We start from the raw sequence: 21,948 nt of genomic DNA on the forward strand, positions 1-21,948 counted from the left end.
ACCTATATGATATTTTTCTGGATTAGAACTGTAAGCGGTTACATTGCAACTGAAAAAACCACAAATATTGCTTGTTTACAAAAACATCGATAAATAAGTCCAACATTAATTTATCGATAATTAATAGAGCATGTGCTTTGACGGTCCTGTTAGAGAAGAACAAACGTTTTATAGTATTTTAATGCTTTGTTTCCCTTCATGGCATATGCTTTCAGCTAATGGTAAAGTTTGGTGCATGGCATCGGTGACTAGCGGCCATTCGTATACTATTGTTTACAATACGGACTCGAACGTGGATGACAATTCAACATTTAGATTCTCCTGTATAGTAAGTATAGTTTTATTATTGTTTTGACTTATATCCTTTAGTAAATTACAAATTGCATTTTCTGGTAAGTAATTCAATGGAGAGACATAGATGCAGGATATAAACCTGAAGCAATACAGATAATTTACAATGATGTTTGTCTGCGTGAGATATTAGTATCTGAATGGACCCATGTACACCATTATAACGTCTTTAAAATTAAATTTAGTCATGTGATTTAGTGATCTAAAATATACGTTTTATTAAAGATATGCAATCAACACGCGTCGAAAGCTATTGACTATTTTCCCTTGTCTAAAGACATTTTCGTTTGATTAAACAAATGACCAAACAATACCTTTGTTCTTACGATTTTCAAAGCAAAAGGAGATCAGAAAAATAATGCATGCTTGGCTTCTATCAAACAGTTTCAACGTCTGATCGAATTATTAGATTGGTATTTTAGTTTGTTAGAAGCGACACCTTGTGACATAATCTCTCTTCATCAGGCCGTCTCATCAGACAGTAAAAATGCATCCGTGGTGCCTAAAAATTGCCGGGAGAATCAAACGCCCTATTCGTTTGGGAAGGCACAGGATGGTTCCAGCATAGGATCAAAGTTAACAATGAAAGCAACTGGTAAGTATATATTTCTTACCACAGGTATTGGTATACTGAGAAAAGTATATGAGTAAATGTATATGTGCTGTATAATACATGGAACTTGTACAAATTAGCTCCGGATAAAGTGTTACTACTTTCTGCCTTTTTTGGAAAAGAACAGATGTTATTCACTCACAAATCAAGTTTTCATATGTTTTATGGCATTAGTAATCAGACACCACATGCGTGCTACTATGTCCAATACCGACATTAACTTGGATGACATTTCGACATTGAACTTATCAGTTCTTAGACATAACTTCTTTAAATTCTTTTTTAGCTAACTTTTACACGCACATGACCTAAAATTAGAAGTATGCTAAAATAATGAATTGTTATTGTATTCTTCATTTTTGCAGATACGTGCGGTGAGTATAATTATTCATAAATAATATGTGAATGTTTACGTAAAGCATTGCATCAACGAAAACTTCAAGTTGTACAGCGTATTGACAAACATTAAGAAACTTTCAGAAAATACATATGACACTTTAGTAATTTTTGTATTAAATATATTTCTATAGGAATCATGTATGACATACAGTTTGCATGGTGTTTGATATACATGTTAGCAAAATGCAAACAAATTAGTCTGTGTCTTAAGATATTTAACTCACTAGATGCATTTATGATGTGGGACAAGTTCCGAAGTTTTCTTTAAAGCACCCTTGCGAGTTATAAGTTCTTATTTTCTTTTCTACAAATAACGGTTTTCTTGCTGTAAAGGATGTCGCCATATTTGTAAGATCTTCACCATTTGAAAACATTACTTTTGCTTACTGTGATGATGTTTAGTCAAGTCAGGCCATCCGATAAGTTGTCAGGCGTTTGAAACTGTCTCGACCTTTTGTGGATGTTTGTAAATGTGGATTTAGTTTGGATATAATTTGTTTTTATAAGTAAATATAAACGCTTTGAAAAGTTTGGAAATGATCCGAGTGTCTTTAGGTCTCATCGGTGCATTTGAAATAAAGTTTGCTAAATATTTTTCTTCACAGAGCTTTTTAATTTAAGTCTCAGATGACACTTTGAGTTCGATTTTTAAAGCTGTTTGTGTTACGTATGGTCAATGATATATGCGCGTGGCTTCTGATTAGTATCCTATTAATATATTTCATATTTCTTACGAATCACCTCATGCATGTGAATGGTAAACGTTGGTAACGTATATTACGGAATCAATTATTTTTTAGGGTCCACGTCTGGTCCATACAGTTATTGTGAGTTTCCAAGCCAATTCTTGAACTCAGTATGGCATGACAGTACGAAAGGAGATCTGACCTTTACAAACACCACGATGTCTGGTTGGTCATTTGTGACATACGGACATACAGTGAAAAACTGGAAATGCTGGGACTCTACCCTTCTCGAAACGCATGGATATCTTGTTATGAAGTATGTTATATCTTATGTTTTCTAATAAAAGCGAAGGTTGTTTATCAACGAGAATTATCAGCTGATTGTTTGTCTTTCTGAATGTGGAGCAAAGATGAACAGAGCACAAATAAGGCACATAATTGTCATTTAGATGTTTGAATGTTTCGACAGGAATGTTTAGTGTTACATTTATACAGGACTCGAAACTATCTTCAAGGTTTAAAGACAACGTAAAATTTGCTATTATTTTGAAACTATCATGTATAATAATTTAGGAAACGTATCATCCAAATGTAGAAACAAACAATTCCAACAAATGCATTTTTGCTTTCAAATCAGTTATTGGCTGCTTGTTTGGGCTTACATATTTGTTAAAGACGTCTTATTGCTGAATTTGCCATTGTTGGGAACATAATACATTCTTTCAAACTCTAATTGAAATAATTAAGAATCTAAACAAAAAAGTGTAAAGTAACATTCTATAAGTGCATTTCCTTATATGTATTATTTTCTTTCATACCAAAATATGTCATTTGTTTTGAAAGGCAATTGTTCCGTTTATTTTATCAGTATATTGTATATTTACTTTTTATGTATAGATTGGACGACACAATCAGTGCTCAGACACCTAAGTTTGCCTACATGTGCATGAAGATGACCAAGCTGTCCAACAACTCCTACTACTACTATCTTGTGCAAGGTTTGAATAAATCCTGTCACACTACAGATGAATATTAAAAACTATTATTTCTGAAGCTATGCATCACTATAAATTGAATTCTGTTTAATGTAATTGATTAAGCAGAAAGATAGTAATAGAAAGAAACTAGCAAATGCTATTAAGACATATATGTAATAAGGTGTTAAACATCATTTTCTCTTCAAAACTTCTGTCTTCTAAATTCCACTGCAATTAATAATTTTTAGAATTAAAAAACTTACATCACTTAAGCCAAACAAACTCATTTCAGCCCGAACTTCTACCGCTGCAGAGGAAAGAATCCTGATATCGGACAATGATACTCTAACAGACATTGGCACCTTGTGTGACATAAACAACATTGAGCCAAAAGAACAGTTTCACGTGCTGATAAAATCAGGTTTGTAAACAGGTGGCCTATTAAACAAAAACTTGTTAACAAAATATAAACGTTGAAAATGTGTGCTAAGACGATTGTGTCCATTGCTATTATGCACGTTGCATCTATTCATTCCTTTCCCGTCGCATATATATTTGCGTTTAGTGCTTATTTTTAATGCATGTGTTGTCAGTTATAATAATTAAAATATCATTTAAGATGCAAAATAATTTGTTTTCTATCATTTTGTAACCATTTAGGTTTTGAGGTGGAAGCAAAAGAAGACTGCCCCAATGCCGTGAGAGGGAACTTTGACTACACATACTATGGGCCTGACGGAAGTGTTAAGTGCCAATCACCAAATGATCAATGGACTGTGTGTCAGGACAACAAAACCATGATATTCAATTATTCAACATGCAGTCAGCAAATGGCATACTCAAGTTAGTCTCAAATTAAGTCATTGATTTACTTGAAAAGTTATAATACATTTTCCAAAACTAAATTTCATATTTGGACGAACCTACAATGACAGTGCTTTGAATACTCAGTTAGGTACCGTATGAATACAACCTAGCTCGCTTCGTTCATAACTGTTTCAGCTTATTATATAATTGTGGCATGTTTTAATCGTAAAATAAATTAACATGTAATCGACCTTTTGATTAAAGTAGAAGGTAATACATACGAGAGACTAAGTAAGAAACGTACATTTGTCACGTTTGTATGCATTCATGTATGCATGTATGTGTGTGTATGTATGTATGTATGTATGTATGTAAGTATGTATGTATGTATGTATGGGTGTATGTATGTATGTGTGTGTGTGTGTTTGTATGTGTGTTTGTTTGAAAAAGATTAAATGATTTCTAGAAGAGAAGTTAGATATTTCTGGAAAGAAGGCATACGTTCAGTTATATGGTCTTGCTAAACTCTGTATTAAAGGTGGCGGTATCGCCTGGTGTGTGGCCTCTATTATTGGGACGAATACATATGTGATGGTGTACAACAACGACTCTTTCGTGGACAATGTTAATACATTTCGCTTCACATGCTTCGTAAGTTCATTTCCATAAAAATTTGTTTTATAAATTATATTAATAAAAATATCCTGTATTTGTGTGTCTATTTAGTGTAGTGGTTTATATTACAAACATCTTACATTGTCGTTTGTACTAATTATTGAAAAATGTAACTAGGTCTTAATCGTCGTTATCCGATTGAAATGATCTTTCTAACAGTCGACGTAAGGTTCATCAGACAATTATCTTATAGACTGCTAGGTTCAATTCAGTTTTATTTGTGGTTTTAATTGCAATAATGGCATAGAGAACATACTTTTATGTCTTTTTTCACACCAAGGCCGTCTTAAATGATGGAACGTCTGCTTCTATGACTCCACGCAACTGCACAGAAAATCAGACTCCAACTGTTTTGGCAACCTCACAAAACGGATCAAAAGTTGGAGCTTTATTGACGATGACGGCATATGGTAAATATCTAAACTGTATACTTATCTCCACAATAAATACATACTATATTTTTGAAATAATTATTATGTTTCCATTAAATATTTATGTCATAGTGTATTATTTAGATGACATCATTGACTAGTAATTAATATACGGTACAACTTCAGATCGGTGGAATAAGGAAGCAATTATTTTCATATGTTTAAGTTTTATGATACTTAAAGAATGTGGTTAGTTGATTGGTCTATAATATACTTAATATATACTCTAAGAATAAATGCGCTGTTATGTCTTCATACACTGAATTGAATGAATGATCATATATGCCAAATATAGGTTTGCAGGAAATGCATTTTTATGTTTCATTCTAATTTGAAAAAAGTATGAAATGGCAGAATGTATTCCCATGAACCATATCTGGTAAATCTGACTATTCATCCAAAACCATATAGAGCATTTTCTGTGACATTATTCATATCCTGGTCAATTTAGGATTTTTGTGTTTGAATGGAATAATGAATTTTGCAGATTAACTAAACTTACTCCCTCGCTCCCAGACCCGCCCACCCACTTCCTTCTCTGTTTCTTTTTACTTTGCATTACAATATAAAATCACATCGTTTTCAATGTGATATATTTTACTGTTTATGATTGCATGTTAATTATACATAATTATGATGTTATTCATAATTGTAATATTTTTGGTTTATGTCAGGAGATATAGTTTCAGATGAGTTGCCACATTCTCATTTTTAATATTATGGTACAGATCGAAGATAATCTGTGTAGTGTTGAATGTACTGTACAAGCTTGTGTGGCACTTAAACTTTTCTCCATAAAGAGTTCCTTTTATTTGTCATCTGTTTTTAAGCTAATCATTTTATATATAACGCACGTGCCTGTAGGGTTATGCAGTTACTATTTATCATTACAAGTAATACATATAAATAATTTTAATTAGCAACAAAACATAATCAATATAGAAACCTTAATACACGTGACGTCATTGCTTGGATATTGTTTCCTTTTCGTTTATTCATGCCAAAATGTACTCTAGCAATGTTGATTATAGGTTACAATAGTTTCACTTCATGTATTCTTGCTAATATTGCATGCTTTCAAGATTGTTTTTCATCGTCTCTGGAACACATTGCATACGGTAAGTACTAAATTAGTGCCTATGATGACAATAATCATCTTGTCTCTCTAAAGACTATTACTAGTATGTACCGTGACCCTGAGAAAAAGTCTAAATATAATGGAAGGCAAAAAGCGAAACTCATTAAAAAGTAATACCAATAAATGGTACGTCATGCTATTGAAATTGTTCCTCAACACGTTTAATGTAGTCTTGAATAAAATTAAATCCCTTTGAAACAAACTTATCATGAAGACAATCATATAAACATATATATATATATATATATATATATATATATATATATATATATATATATATATATATATATATATATATATAGTAAGTACAAATTTAACATTCGTGTTAATTACTGAGGAGATATAGAGGTAACACATTGCTAATATAAATATTGCATTCGTTACATTTAATTTGTTCCATGAGATCTAAAGTATGATAAAACGTTTGCAATAGTCAAAATAACGATCGGTATAAAACATGATTCTATTATGTACGCTACTGAAGCAAATCAATATTGTAATAAGAATTCCATTTGTGACAGCATTTTGTAAGATTTTAAGCATGCATAAATTCAATGGTAAAATCTGTGTGTGACGTTTAATTTGTTTTTTTTCTGTTTCTTTGTAGATTAATACTCAAAAGAGACGAATATTTTTCAACGTTAACGATGCAACTTAATATGTAAGTAGTGGTCAGTGCAATGCCTGTAGCACGGCACATCAACACATTGGTGCTTATGCGATGCAAACTAGAATTATATGTCCAAACAATGTACAACCGAAAGCACTACAACTTTAGTACTTTGCACTCTTCCAAATAATATAAACATGAAATATAACAAGATAAAACAGAAAGTGTACAAAATGCTGGATTTTGTAAGTTGCATATAAAAAATAAAATCATTGAAAGAAAAAATTAAAAATAGTCACATAAATGGAATTTATTCGCAAAATACAAATGTTCTCAGATGGTACAACATCATAAGCTGCTTCTCGCAATTGACTTTACAACGCATCTGCCTCCCTGGGTGGAAGTCGGCAACCCCGACGGGAATGTATTCCACAGTTAGTGGATATTGTCATGGTATGTGATCATGTCGAAGTTCATCCTTCCTGTATATACAACAAGTACGTGAGTCCAATACATATTTGATAAAATACCACCTAACCTCTGCGATCTGTTTTATACGAGAGATGCTACTTGCTAATTCTAAGTTGATGTTCCTAAGTTAAATTGTTCAGTTAGCACTCTACATATTTTCATATTAAGCCCTAAATCGTTAAAACAGATATATATTTTTCTAACGAAAGAGACGTATGGTTCAAATACAATTGTTTGATGTTATTAAAAAAGGCAGGGTCACTAAATGTTTAACCGAGTTAAGTAGAAAACGGTTGAGTCAATTTTATTACGGGTATTAAGTTCGATGCCACATGGAGATATATTACCTTATTGCATTTTATGCATGTGCACTTGTCATCATTCAAGCATGCATAGCAATAATGTTGACCATACTAGTTAACAAGTTATCAAACGCAAAGAAAATATTGCATTTAAAAGCTATCGTGGTTTCAGAGCTGACAATTTAAGAGGGTAATAAGCTGAGTCTTCTCCACGACCAAACATCCTTCTTATTCTACCAACTAAGTTTACTATGTCAACTTCCTACATAATTAATTGCGCATGGCTGCAGTAAACCTTATTGTGAGCCCCGGTCGATATATAGGATTTCTTTTGGATGGCCGTCTGTCCATACGTTCGTACTTGTCCTAACCATAGCCATTATTCTGCTTTTCTTATTGCTAATTACTTTCAACTCTAGATACGTCTGGAGAGAAACATATATCACAACTACAAACTGGGTAGATTTAACATATTTTATGCGTTATTCAAACTTGCTTCCAAATCGAGCCAATACCCTAATTACGATGCCTATTATACCTGTGGCCGCTTATTGTACACTAAATAATACTCATAGGAATTTGATGCCCTATTTTCTACTTACAAGAGTGTATTTAAAATTGTTTTAAACTTATATACTACTTCAGATATTGAGAACAAACCTTCACGTTCTGTATGCCAAAAGTACAGTCACTACTTTCAAAGTTTTTAAACGAGAGATAAAACATTGTGTTTTTTCTTTAAATGTTGTTGGCTGCTTACTAATTAATATTACGTTCAAGCTCACAAGGAATGTAATTAAATCTGTATTCTCTGTCAAAACTAAGTTTACATCATATAACCAACGTTCTGTACGTAGCTGATAATTTTAAGAAGATTTTGTTTGTGCTCCAACCAGACCATCAAATACAGCCTGTTTAGATTTGGGGAGTCCCGGCACTGCCAAAGGATATCATTGAGAACATTCACTGACATGTTGTTTTTGGAAGCAATTTCAAGTTTAAAGACCTAATATTATAAACACGATCCTTGTTTGTTTGGATTATTTTGTTTTGCGGTTGTTTCAATCCACAGTTATATATATTTATGTTTGTAACAAGCCTGAGTTCTGGCAAGTTAATAATGCATGTTGCATGATAGTCGTAGTCGGACAGCAATAGATCGTCACTTTAGCAGGTTTAAATTTTATTATGAGTGGCATTAAGTTGGTGGATATGCCACTATATTCCCTTTTATATCGTGATACACTTACCCGATGAAGAAAAGATCTGAAACGACTCCAGCCTATTTACATTCAAAACTGTCTGCCCGATAAGTATTGATCATTCTGTTTTTTTCTCCGTTTTCTTGGATTCTGGTTTATGTTTAGCATTTAGAGGAAGGTATGTATTTACTCCTATTCTTGCAGTCTGCAAAGTTTCACTCTATAGGTATTGAACGTGGGAAGCCCGAAGCCCAATGTTGAACTGGTGAAACATCAAAGGTATGAAAACAGTCACGGTATGAGGCTGTTCTATCTAAGTATTTGAATTTTACAGAATGTCAGAAAATTAATAGTACTAGTAAAAGGATTACGGACACGCTACATTTTGTTTATTTAGCTCTGAATCTAACTTCAGTTTTCCTTGAACAGAAACCAGATCATGTCAAACAGTAAGTTTTAAAATCAGTAGATATATATAATCCTGTAAATATTTTCGATATGAAACATTTTAATTACATATTGTCAACATTTTATTATAGAATATAGATAAGCTGTGTTAAGGTTTTCTGAACCTTTTGATTTTTATTTAAGCCAGTTTTAAACTTGCGTCCTCTGGCCTGTGTTTAATCATGTTTCTCATTTGTTTATTTTTGCAGGTTGACATACATATTATGAGATAATATGCTTACCATGATGAAGAAATGAACTAAATTGAGTTAATCCTCCCACTTGCATTATATAGTTCCTGTTGGGATATAAAATCCTTACAGCGTCGTTTTGCTGTATATGAAACACATATCAACTTGTCTATAAAAATTCAGATACTGATTGTAGCGTAAGTATTATTGTCTTTACCATTATATCACTTCCCACGTGGCTTCACGTAAGACACCTAGCTAAACAAGTATTTTCCTCGATTTGTGCATCTAAAAGTTCAATAAGAATATACACAATAAATCTGCATTTTAAATATAATTTTTACAGGAAATTGTTTCATATATTTATTGCGAACCAGGTTTTGGTCATCTTATTCCCATATATTTCTTTATTCCTATAAATACGTGCCAGAAATTTGTTGTACAGTATATTAAACGTTAATCGAAAGGACAGTAAGCCAATGAGGACGTTTGATTGATTGGTTGATTTTTGTATTTTTACGGCGCACGAGCACTGTTAGTCTATTTAGCGCAATACAGAAGGTTTTGTGTATGATCATTTGAAAATGAGGAACGGTTTCATATTGACCAGCGATATCAGAACTAAATAGTTAAAACTAAAGAGATCAAAATGGTAACGGTAGTATATAAGGCTTCTCGATCATCGGGGAATGTAAATGGTGTATGTAAATGAAGACATATGAAAAGATTTTGAAAATAAGGGACGGTATATTCATTACATGCCTATGCTCAACGTGACTGCATACAAGTTAAAGCTTACAAAAAAGTTTACTTCTTTCAGAAATTCTATAAGACAAGTGACGTTCATTGTATCAAAAAGTTATTTCATGTCATGCATATTGTAGTAATGATCGCACGCAGGTTACAGGTCGAAACAATCTATCATAAAGTGCTTAACAGTGAACGACTAAATGCAAGAAACGCACTCTAGTGGGTTTTCTCCTTTTAGTATGTGGGATTGGGTTATATAAGTATGAGCACTTCTAATTCTTGCAATGACTACCTCCTCCTAACGGATGGTTCAGTAGGAATGAGACCACTCTCCTAAGGGTGGCTTGATGGCGTGAAATTTATTATTCGCTGCAGCATTCCATGATGCCTGCCACTTCTGACGTAAAGGCTCTTTAATATTAGGTTTCAAATCATTATACGGTATATCTAAAAAAGATGGTTCTAGGGATAAAGCTTTTGTTTAGCAGCACGGTCTGCTTTTCATTACCGTTAATGCCAACATGGCTGTGTAATCAACAGTATACTATATTGTCGGAGGTACTCCGCTCATTGTTTTGATGTCGATACTGGTTAATAATGGGTCCTCCAGTTTAATATTGTGTAGTGACTGAATTACTGATAGTGAGTCAAGGAAGATGGTGCTGTTTATACGTTTGTATTCGATGTATTGCAGAGCAAGGTCTCTTGTTCTGATTTCGGCTGAGCAATTTTGATGTGCCCGTTAGTAAGCAAGCTTGTGATGTGCATTTTCGACAAACGAAGGCTGCAGCAGCCTCTTCCTCGTCATTTAATCCGTCAGTATAAACTCTGGTTTAGTTTTTAAATTCGGTGAGGAGTTAATTATATGAATTGTGGAAGATGAAAGGGTTTGTCTCATATTTTTTCATCTTGCAACGTAAAAAGTAATTTTGGGTGTTTATGTAGCTATGGAGGTATTTCGAAGATGGACTTTTGTGAATTTTAGAAAGATTAAGTTTGGTTCTGTTAAGGCTGAATATCATTCTAATGCCAAAGGAAGGTATGGCGTTTTTTTAATTTTCGTATAAAATTTGATATTTGGGTAGAAAACAGCCGAAAGAGCAGGATTTGATCTTACTTTTATAGGATACTGTGCGCAAAGAACTGCTCTAAGATGTGATAACGGTGATTTCGTTCGCATCAGCGAGAATGCTTTTACACGAGGATATCTTAAATGCTCCTAGAGCGAGTCTTATTCCTTGATGATGGATTGGGTCAAACATTTTCAAATTGACTTCCTAGTTGAGCCATAAACAACTCAACCACAATCCAGTTTGGAGCGAATAAACATTCTATATAAACTGAGGATGACTTTTCTATCAGCACCCGAGTCAGTGTACTTTAAGTAGAACTAGAGATATCAAGCATTTAGCTTTCAAGTTCTTTAGGTGTGGAATATAAGTCAGTTTTATGTCTAAGATAATGCCTAAAAAGTTTGTTTTCTCAACAACTGGAATATGTGTTCCGTCTAGCGTGAGTTTAGGTTCATCATTATGTATTTGTATCTTACATACATGCATACATACCGATTTTGATTTTGAGAATTTGAAACCGTTAGTACTAGTCCAATTTTTAAATCTTGTTGATATTTTGTTGTAGTTTTCTTTCAGTTATATGCATACGCTTTGATCGATAACATATTCGAAAATCGTTAAGGAGCAATCCACACCAGGAGCCAAACACTTGGTGATGCTATTGATTTTGATATTGAAAAGCGTCCCATATAAATTACTGCCATGGGGCACACCCATCTCTTGCTCGAGCATATCAGAGACGGTAGAACCCACTCGTTTCTTGAATTCTCTGTCTGAGAGAAGGTTTGATATGAAAGAGGGCAGACGGAATTAGATCCAGATCATGCAGGTCATTTAGTGTCTCGTACTTCCATGTCGTGTCATAGACCTTTTATAAATCAAAGAAGACCGCTAAAAATTGTTCATTATTGATAAATGCATCGTGAATACAAGTGTCTAGTTTAACCAGATGATCCTTGGTGCTACGGCCAAAGGGTAGGTCACTTTGGAAAGAGCTGTCAAATTATTAGTTTCCAAGTACCATACTAGCCTCAAATGGATCATTCGTTCCATTCTTTTGCACATACGGCTAGTCACTGGAATGGGTCGAAATGCGCTATCTTTACCTGGTTTGGTAACCGGTATCGCTGTTGCTTCTTTCCAGTTATTAGGTACATTACCAGTAAAAAAAATAGCATTTAAAATTTTCAAAAGAAACGTTAATGATGATTCTGTAAGTTGTTTTAAATACTGGTAATGTATTTCGTCAGGCTCAGTGGCGGTATCATGAACCTTGTCTAGAGCCTCCATAAGCTCCGATAATGAGAACAGTTGATTATAGCTTTCCGTGTTGTTAGATGTGAATTTTAAACGTGACTTTTTGAGTTTTTAATCTTTGGTAAGCTTATGAATAATTAGATGATGAGGAATATTTCGAGAAACTGTCAGCAAGAATATTTGCTATGTCAGGTTTGGAACTAAAACTGATATTGTTCAGTTTCATATGTTGGAGAACGTTTTCTCTTTCCGTTTATTTTGCGGATAGTGTCCCAAACTTTCTTAATAAGGACCGAGAGTTTAAAGAAGAAACATATTTCTACCACGATTCTCGTTTACTTTCTTTGATCGCGCGGCTTGAGTTGGGCCGGAAAATGCGATATTTACTTAACTTTTCGAGCTATGGAAGATTGTTATATTTTTGGAAATGTTACCCGCCGTTGTCTAATGGCTTCCTTACATTCTTTGGTGACCCAAGGGTTTGGGGTTCTTTTACAGTTCAGTGAGAACATGAGAATGGACTCTTCTGCAATCTCGATTAAAATAGAAATAAAATGCTGAATAGTCATTAACGTTACAAATGGTGTCCTCATTCATCCTGGTGTAACAGAGTGTTTCAAACTTATCCCAATTGGCCTTCTTTATATCTCATTGTGGAATTGCGTCATCAACTGTAGAGTTAATAATTTCAAGGGAGATTGGAAAGTGATCACTGCTGTGAAGGTGATCAGTAACCTTCTAATCATAGTCCAAAAGAGGCGAAGGAGAACAAATTGTCAGCTCGATACACGTGTATACGTCGGTGATTTGGTTTAATATAGACACAAATCGTGTCTAGAAATGAAGTCTTCTACTTTGTGGCCTCTGTCTTGTATGTGTTTTGAGTCCCATAACATGTTATGGGCATTAAAATCCCAGAGTAAAACAAATGGCGCAGGAAGTTGTTGAACAAGATTGTCTTATTCGTTTGGTACAAGGTTGGTGTTCAGTGGTATGTAGATAGAACAAAAGAAAATCACTAGATGTAGAGAAACGCTTTCAGCAATGCCTTGCAAATTTGTGTTTAATGGGATGACTCTATGAGGGGCTCTATTTGTTCACTAAAACAAAACATCCTCCCGAGGCCCTGTCACCATTTTGACAGTAGGTATGAAACAGGGAGTAATTTGTATGTGTGATGTTATCCGTATATTTCAAGAATGTTTCCTGAAGGTATAGTACTGTAGGATCATGTTCGTTTAAAAACAGGCGAATATTATTGTAATTGTCTTGAAGTCCTCGCGGATTAAATTGCATGATGGTGTTTTTCATTATTAGTTTAAATTGAAGATGGTAGAGCTAGATTAGACCTTACACGGAGTCAATCTTTGTGCATATTTATCTGGAGGAAGTACGAAATGAACTTGTATGTAGGTCTGGACCCACCTTGAGCACATGGAGCAGTTTCTTCTGCATCAACGCTCTCCAAACCTGTTATAGAGTTTGATGGGGTCATCTGACCCTTTTTGGTGCCAATTTCCTTAGATTTATTTTTATTTATTGATGATTTCGGTATCGGGGTATTACTGGAAGCTGTTTGAGTAGATACTGTGTTTTTCTGAGTTTAGTAATGGAGGTATTATAACTTCATGTTGAATCGGTTAGATCTGTCTGTGATTGAGCGTCTTTCGTTGTTTTGGGATTGTTTGGGACAGTGGAGAAGGGTGGGCCAGGAACAGATGTGTTTGCCTGTACAAATTTTCAGGCCTCTGGGTAGGAAAGTTAGATGTGTACGTTACCTTCTGTATTTCCTTCTACTGTTTCCAGGTAGAACAATACTTGCAATTAGCGTGGTACTCCATTCCACAGTTGACACAATGCGCAGTTGCTCCACAAATAGATTCTTGATGAGAATGATCTCCGCAGCGGCCACATATCAGCGGCCACACATTTGGCTTTTTTAGCATCGGCCTTCATTATTGCCGTAGTTTTGATACTTGTAGCATGGAATTGGGATCAGAATGTACATATCAAACTTCGCTTGCAAAAAGCCAACTTGGACCACTCTGGGTACTGTTGGTGTGTTGAAGGTGAGTGCAATGGTGTTGATGTTCTGCAGATTATTGTTACGTTTAATACGTTTTATACGGACGGCAGTGACACCTTCATTTTCCGTTCCTTCAATAATATATGTGCGGCTGACTCCAGCCAAGTCGCAAGTCACGACAGCGAATCACGCGTTTGGACGTATTGAGTTTTGTGTGAGCGAATGAGGTCACTGGAGCATCAAAAAACATTTACATTTTCTTAATATGTTTTGTTTGATCTCGCCGATTATAGTCAACAAGACTGCAACCCGACAACAACTTGTTAACACTGTTTGGTGTGCCGATCGACACCGTTATTGTTTCTTCAATCACAAACTGAGAGAGTACAGAAAGCGATTTATATACATCTGTTGATTGTATAACCATGAAGCGTAGAATTGACTCCACACTACATATTTCATAATTCGAGTCTGATACAGTTTTCGTTTGTTTTAAATCGTTTTAATTAATTATCAATGTTGGTTTGTTTACGATTCAGCACCCGTGCTCCCCACCCATCATGGAGCCCAACAAGGGACACTTTTCAAGTGCCATGGATACACAGATGCTATACTCAGTAGGCAAAACACCTACCCATGCATTCAGTAAGATGTACTCAGTCGGTAAAATTACATACCGATTGACCTGTTAAGCCATATCCTTCTAGGAAGTCTTCTAATAATTGGGAAAGGGAAAGTTAAATAGATAGAATGTATGGGCAACGATGGTATCAATAGAGATACAAAGTGAAAGATAACGAAAGTACATGAGTAAATAAAGAATTCATAGGGCTCCCTATGAAGACGAAATTTCACTGCTAGCAAATAGCTCATATACATCGATATTCTTGATACAGTTGTCAAGTTATTCCTTATTATACTGATTACTTGATGGACAGAGGTGATTTTGATAAAAGATTATCTTAGATTATAATTGTTTACGTCTAAAGTAATAATGTGGTTTCTGCAAAAAGCGCTGTACATTTTTTTACAATTATAATATTATTGCATTATCCTCAAGACTAGCTGCCAAGTCTAACCCAAATTTATAAAATCGATTGGGATATCCAGTACGCAGGTAGAGATAACCGTTGGTAAAGAAACATTATGGACTTACATGAATATAACCTAATCCTGGAGAAAATGGATACAAATGCCTTTTTAACTCTTAGAAAATAATGTAAGTGAAAACAGTTTACAATCCTGTCATGCACACTGGGCTTCAAAAGTGTTCACCAGATGTTAAATATTTATATAAAAAATTATTTTTTATACGATTTACATATAGGATACAATTATGTTTTATTTGTATAATGGTATTATATGTAAAAAAATTTAATACATTTACTATTATTTGCATTGGAAACAGGTACAAACTTTCCAACATAATGGGAGTGAAAACAGCAAAAAGCACAAATGAGATAAAAGATGCACAGAACTTAGTTCATTACTAATGTATAATTTCAAACCTGATTATGCCCAGGTGCGACCCTAACACCGTTATCGTCTGCTCATTTCATCACAAACGGAAGATTTCAGTGAAAAGTTCATTTTCAGCAAAGGGTTGTATGCACAATTACAGATCTATGTACGTAGAAGGACAATAGTATGTCTTGTGCTTCCGATATTTACAATGTCGAAAGAAGCAAAGGAAAATAATGACCATTACTAGTTTACATTTCGCTTACATTTAACAAGCAGTGTAATTTCTATGTACATGTGTTCATAGGATATAACTCAAAACTCGCAACATAATGATAATTTACGGAATTATCAGGCAGTTACTGAATATGATGAACTACGTCAAAATGTTGTCTGAAGAAATCAGCCTGCCAATAGTGTACGCAACATGGTGCCGTGTTAGTATGGAGAGTCCGTTAAGCATGAAAGGCGCAGATAATGCCAGTGTTAATGCCACTCTGGTCACGTTCAGGTTAGAAAATATAAATCAATTATAGAATTGACTATGTTCTATGCACGTTTTAACACATTAAAGAATCATGTTATTGAAATCGGTTGTGGGTACAAACAAACGAAAAGGAAGAGTCAGACTATATATCCAACCATAATAGTATGTGCAAATGCTCTTTATAACAATAAGTTGATTGGTAGTCAGTATTAGTTCAATAGTTATTATTGGGAAACGGGCAATTTAGGCTTCATCCATAGATAAAAGTAACATATATATCTATCTCTCTAGCACACTAAAATCTCACTTTATCAAATATCAAACACTGTTTTCTTTTAAATTCTACATTATTTAATTTGTATTGTGTATACTTGTTTAATGTTCCCACGCAAAATAATAGTTGGAAATTTCATTCTTAGCTTGACAAAGTGACACAATTTGTCAAGCTTAGTACTTAGTTTATCCTGGCGAATGGCAAGAACGTTTTAAGTCCCTGTGATGAATGCTTAGCCAGTTACCATATCAAAACATAAACGAAATAGTATTTTGATTGATGAAAGCACCTTTGCAATTAGTTTATGGTTTGATTCTTTGCAGGTTTTAAAGGTCGACTGACACAAATGGAGATAAAATTCCTTGCTCGGATAACCTATACATGGAACAGACGTAAAGAACTGAATATGAATACTTGTATTACCTCGTAAATGGTCAGTTTCCACTTATATTTGCATCTCTGACATCTTTCGATGAGTATATTCTGTGCGAAATACACATTATAATCTCGATATTCAAGACGAAATTTGCAGTTCGTGTAAATAAGTCAAATAAGCTGGCGCAGAATGTATCGGTAAGTTTTGGTTTCTTTTCAAATTACGTAATTGACACGTTTTAAAAAGGTAAATATGTCGTTGAATGTGCGTCTGTGAGATTTTTAACGTAGCATTAAACATTTTCAGTCATAACTCTACGATGTCTGTAGTGTGGCAGTTTACAATGATTTCTTACATCATGCAGCAGACATGATGCAGCAGACATGAAGCATAATGTCCAACACAATCAAATTATTCTAACACCAGGCTGACCAGTCCTAACGCTGATCGCCAAGCGAGGCAGTTGCTAGTACCATTCCATCCTTCGACCTCCAAGAACCGAAGCGGACGCTCTAACCACTTAGGCCACTGGATCAGTGTTGAGTATGTAATGGATAAGCTAATTTAAAGCCATCTCACTCGTAACTGTTCTTTGCGAAAGTATGCGTCCATACCTGACCACGGAAATGCAGACGTCATACATTATATATATATATATATATATATATATATATATATATATATATATATATATATATATATATATATTAAAGAAAATGTGTAAACTATTGAGTGAGTGATGTATGTCAGACTTATATGACGAGCATCGCTGTCTTTTATTAAGTAGAGGCACTGATTGCAGAAGCTGTGGTACCGCTATTAAATCTGGTTATGATTATTACATATCCTAAGAAAATATTGATGCAATTCATGTTTAATGTCTTTGCAGAGTCAACGATCGACACAGATTACTGTTTTAAAATTAAAGTTATTGCCAAAAGCTGTACAAAATTGAATACCAAAATGAATCGAAGACAAATACAAACAAAATTAAGAGGGTAGAGACTTTGTAAATTAAGCGTAGTAGAAAGACTACTATATAATTTAAATATGTAGATCATGTTAATTATGTGTTGATGTTAATGGCTGAGACAAAGAATATTATAAATATCATATACTGCGCAGCGCATACACCCACTTAACAGTTGTGCAGCACCATTATGCAAAAGGTAATCGGTTAAGAGGTGGCGCCATCTTGTATAATGTATATCGAAGAAATGTTAAATAGGTCATACCATAACTATTTCCGATATCGCGATAGGCTAACTATTTAGGCAGAGATTATTACCAGAGGAAATTGTGCCTCAGTTTTATTTTAATTGTTAGACATGGAGAACATAATATCACATTCACGGCGAATGGACTCTTCATTCAGACAAAGAGCTAGTCACTTGTTAATACATTCCCACTTTAACTGCAACTTTCAAAATCGTGGAATTTCAAGATTGAAAAGGTAAGTTTATATTGTTTACAGTGAAAATGTTGCTATGATACAATGTAATTCAATTGAAATTTGTGTTCAGAGTTGTGTGTATGATGTACATTAGGTATACAATAATGATATTATATTATTCTATGTTTATGCTAGACTTGTAACTTTGTGCAAGTATGTTATACGTTTTTAAATGTGGTGAAAATTAGCTTTATTTCTATTAATGTTTTCTCCTTTAATTTCTTTCGCAATGTTATTTATTTCTTGTCACCTACAATTATGTTTCTTTTTATTGTTTAGTCGTTTTGTTTATCGATGCTGGCACACCTGTTACATTCTAAAAACTCGTACGCTTATATAAAATTAACTTTGGTTGTTTCTTGATGGATGTATTCATGCATTGATCTTCCGTCAAACAATGTAATAAAATAATGTTTAGCTTATTCCCTACTTTTAAACAACCCTAACCCTAACCCTAACCCTAACCTAACCCTAACCCTAACCCTAACCCTAACCCTATAACGCGCTCTACACGTGCATGAAACTAATTTAACGGATATATCACATTTTTCTTTACGATCATGGTAAATGTGACCTATTTTTAGACATTAAGATATAACTTGATTTATTACGAGGCAATGCATGAACAGTTTAGGTGAAAGTTCTCATTTATTTTGATATTGATGATTTAGAACGTTTTGGTTACATTAAATGATTTGTAACCGTTTTTTCCATCAACAGAGCTAGTGATTTTTAGTCTCAGTGTAAGGCAATATTGTCTCCATTGTACAAGTGTTTAATCTGCAAATTTTACTTCTTTGATGTCTTTTTAATAGCCTGAATGTAAGTTTGCGCTGCTAAATATAAATATGCTTCCTCCAAAATTGATAGGTCCTTATTTAATTGAAAACTGTAGTAAAAAGCGTTTTACTTTTAGTGGGTTCTTAAGTATTTTAAGTTATTTGTTTGTAATTCAGAATGTAATTCATTAGGTCATTAGATATGACGATAGATTTACCAATATAATATTAGGTAGAATTGTTCTAGTTATCACTTCGAGAAGCAATGAGAATCGTGAAGGTCCTCAGGTTATTTGGTGTTAACATAATACTATTTCCAAGAAGACATATTGCACAAATATGTAATTAATCTGATAGGTTTGTTAAGGCAGCAATTGGTAATTTTAGTTAAGGGCTATTTTACATCTCTAAATTGACGTCTTAATAGGCTTAAGGAGACAATAAGCTGACACGTCCAATATTACAGTTGTACCATATTTAAAACCGAGTGCAAAGTCTTACTTATATCTCCTGGATCGTACGTGAGCTAGAGCGGGTGCCACACATTGGTTTGAATCTAAGTCATTTTTATAAGCTAACATTATATTCTGCGTGCGACAGAGTAATATCAGGGTTTTACGTTTATTTTGTTGATAACACAAATATTACTCCGGGTAGAAAGTAAAATAAATTTATGAAAGAAACAAATGTGTGCCACATTTACGGATCTGGATAGTAGGGCGAAGAGTGTTTGGAAAGAATGCCGGTTAACCAAGTAACATTTAGGTGTGTCCATCGGATACCATTATAAAACATGAAGGCGACGATTGAGAGGTGCACAACAAGCAAACACCAGCAACACGCAACGTTAGAGACGCTGTATATTAATGATATTCAATAAGTAGCTAGTGTTCAAAGAGAAACTACCGCGTGTAACTGGATGCCTTGGAAAAAAACAACATCATGTGGGCGAAAATGCTTTAATACATATCGCTCAGAGCATACCCAGCGATATGGAGAAGGAAAAGGGCAACTGACATAATGGAAATACGTGGTAGGTACCATTCCCATTCACAGCATAAACAATCTATTAAAGTAGCATTGGAGCAAAAGCATATTCTAACCAGTGACTATCATTAATCACATTATGAGACGGCAAGGTACCATAGCATGCACAATAACACACCAAAGCTGATCTTGGCAACAACCAGCGACAATTTTCTACTTATTAAAAATGTTGCATATTATACACATTATCGCCAACGTTCACTCTAGCGATCGTCATGATAATCGAAAGGGGAGATCATTTAGCAATTCAGCCAACCCCATCTACCAGTTCCAAGGCAGTGACGAATACCGGTTCCAAGGCACCCACTCATTCCGGACCTAACGGACCAGGCCCGTTATCTAAATCTAGCAAACGAAGAACCAGATTGAAAATGGATAGGACAGCAAAGGAGGTTAACTTTCTCAAAGTATTGCATAGACCTCTCCACTAATTTATAAACCCTGGAATGAGCTAGGACCACGGGTTCTGAGTTTGCTATCAAATTATCCTAACTACGAAACCTATACACCTACCACCTGGGTCCTCTATATGTTCTCCAACAATCTCTATTGTTGGCTGATGATGCAGAGAATAACGACCGGTCGTCTCTGACGGGCTACCATGAGGGTTACCTTCTCGAGGTTAACTTGGAATATCCACAAAAACCATACGATACCCATAGCGACTACCCGCTATCCACATAGACTCTAAAGGGTGACTATCCAGCAACAGGTTAGCTATACCGGCCACACAAAGCTGTACACAATATCATCAATAAAGGGGATATATCGTGCACTACCGTAGTCTCGATCTTACATCTAGTCATGGAATGAGTATCTCCAAAGTACACACATCATAAGAGTTTGATCATAGTCAGTGGATGGCATGCTATATCCAAATGAATGCACCAGAGTGCTAAAGTCAAAAGCGAGTTGCACAGTGATTACATTAAACCGTTGAATAATAGCGCGTTTGGTAAGACTATAGAAATCAGCGCAAATCGTGTGGCAGTTCACACGAGAAAAATCCATACCCAGTCCTATTCAGTCCATCTATACTGGTAAGACTGTATATTTCGTTTCAGTATATTTACCTTGAGACTCTTGTACAAGCATATACAGGTGCGTAAATGAGCTAAGGCCAGGCTGCTATTCACCGATGTGCTCTTCCCTACGATACGATAGCTACTTCTCTAAGCAGTGTCGCTAAACAAGAGTTGTAGTAAAGATTAACAACGAATATAATGGATACCCAAATGCCGAATTAGGAGGTCTTTTCCTCAAGATGCATTATATCCGACAGGCGGATAGCTCATAATCCATACGTATTCAGGGAATATATATACCAACTGTCAAGACTGACCTCTAAAAAAAGCATTACATTAAGAATTCCAAGTGTAAAATGGAGTTCAGATAAAGAAATTCAGCTATTAGTAGCAAGAGCCATAAAAGAGAGGTATATAGCTTGACAAGGAAAGACCTTTCGCCCCTGGATAAGAAAAACATGGATACCACCTGATGGGTTCACGATATTAGTACTTAGTCACATCAAAAGGACCGGAGGGCCTCATTAAAAGCTTGAGGAGTACCTTGTCTATATATTTCGTCGCAAACAAATTGTGAGGAGACGCTGAACCATCGTGTGGTTTCGGGAATGCGTTTGGCCAAACTTTTCTTTCTGCGAGT

At 34.7% G+C, this 21,948-nt stretch overlaps 1 protein-coding gene across 1 annotated transcript in view; it reads left to right on the forward strand.

Moving 5' to 3' along the window:
- The window catches only part of LOC149796992 (uncharacterized), a 60,240-nt gene that overhangs the window by 15,213 nt on the left and 23,079 nt on the right, over window positions 1–21,948 (forward strand). Inside the window, exons 9-12 of the mRNA XM_089960682.1 lie at window positions 216–328; window positions 817–946; window positions 3,319–3,447; window positions 3,687–3,869. Coding sequence (XP_089816808.1) covers window positions 216–328; window positions 817–946; window positions 3,319–3,447; window positions 3,687–3,869 — 555 coding nt within the window. The remainder of the gene's footprint in view (window positions 1–215; window positions 329–816; window positions 947–3,318; window positions 3,448–3,686; window positions 3,870–21,948) is intronic.

Source organism: Sinohyriopsis cumingii, chromosome 6, assembly GCF_028554795.1.
Source record: "Sinohyriopsis cumingii isolate HCF-2022 chromosome 6, ASM2855479v2, whole genome shotgun sequence".
In the NCBI taxonomy this organism is placed as follows: domain Eukaryota; kingdom Metazoa; phylum Mollusca; class Bivalvia; order Unionida; family Unionidae; genus Sinohyriopsis; species Sinohyriopsis cumingii.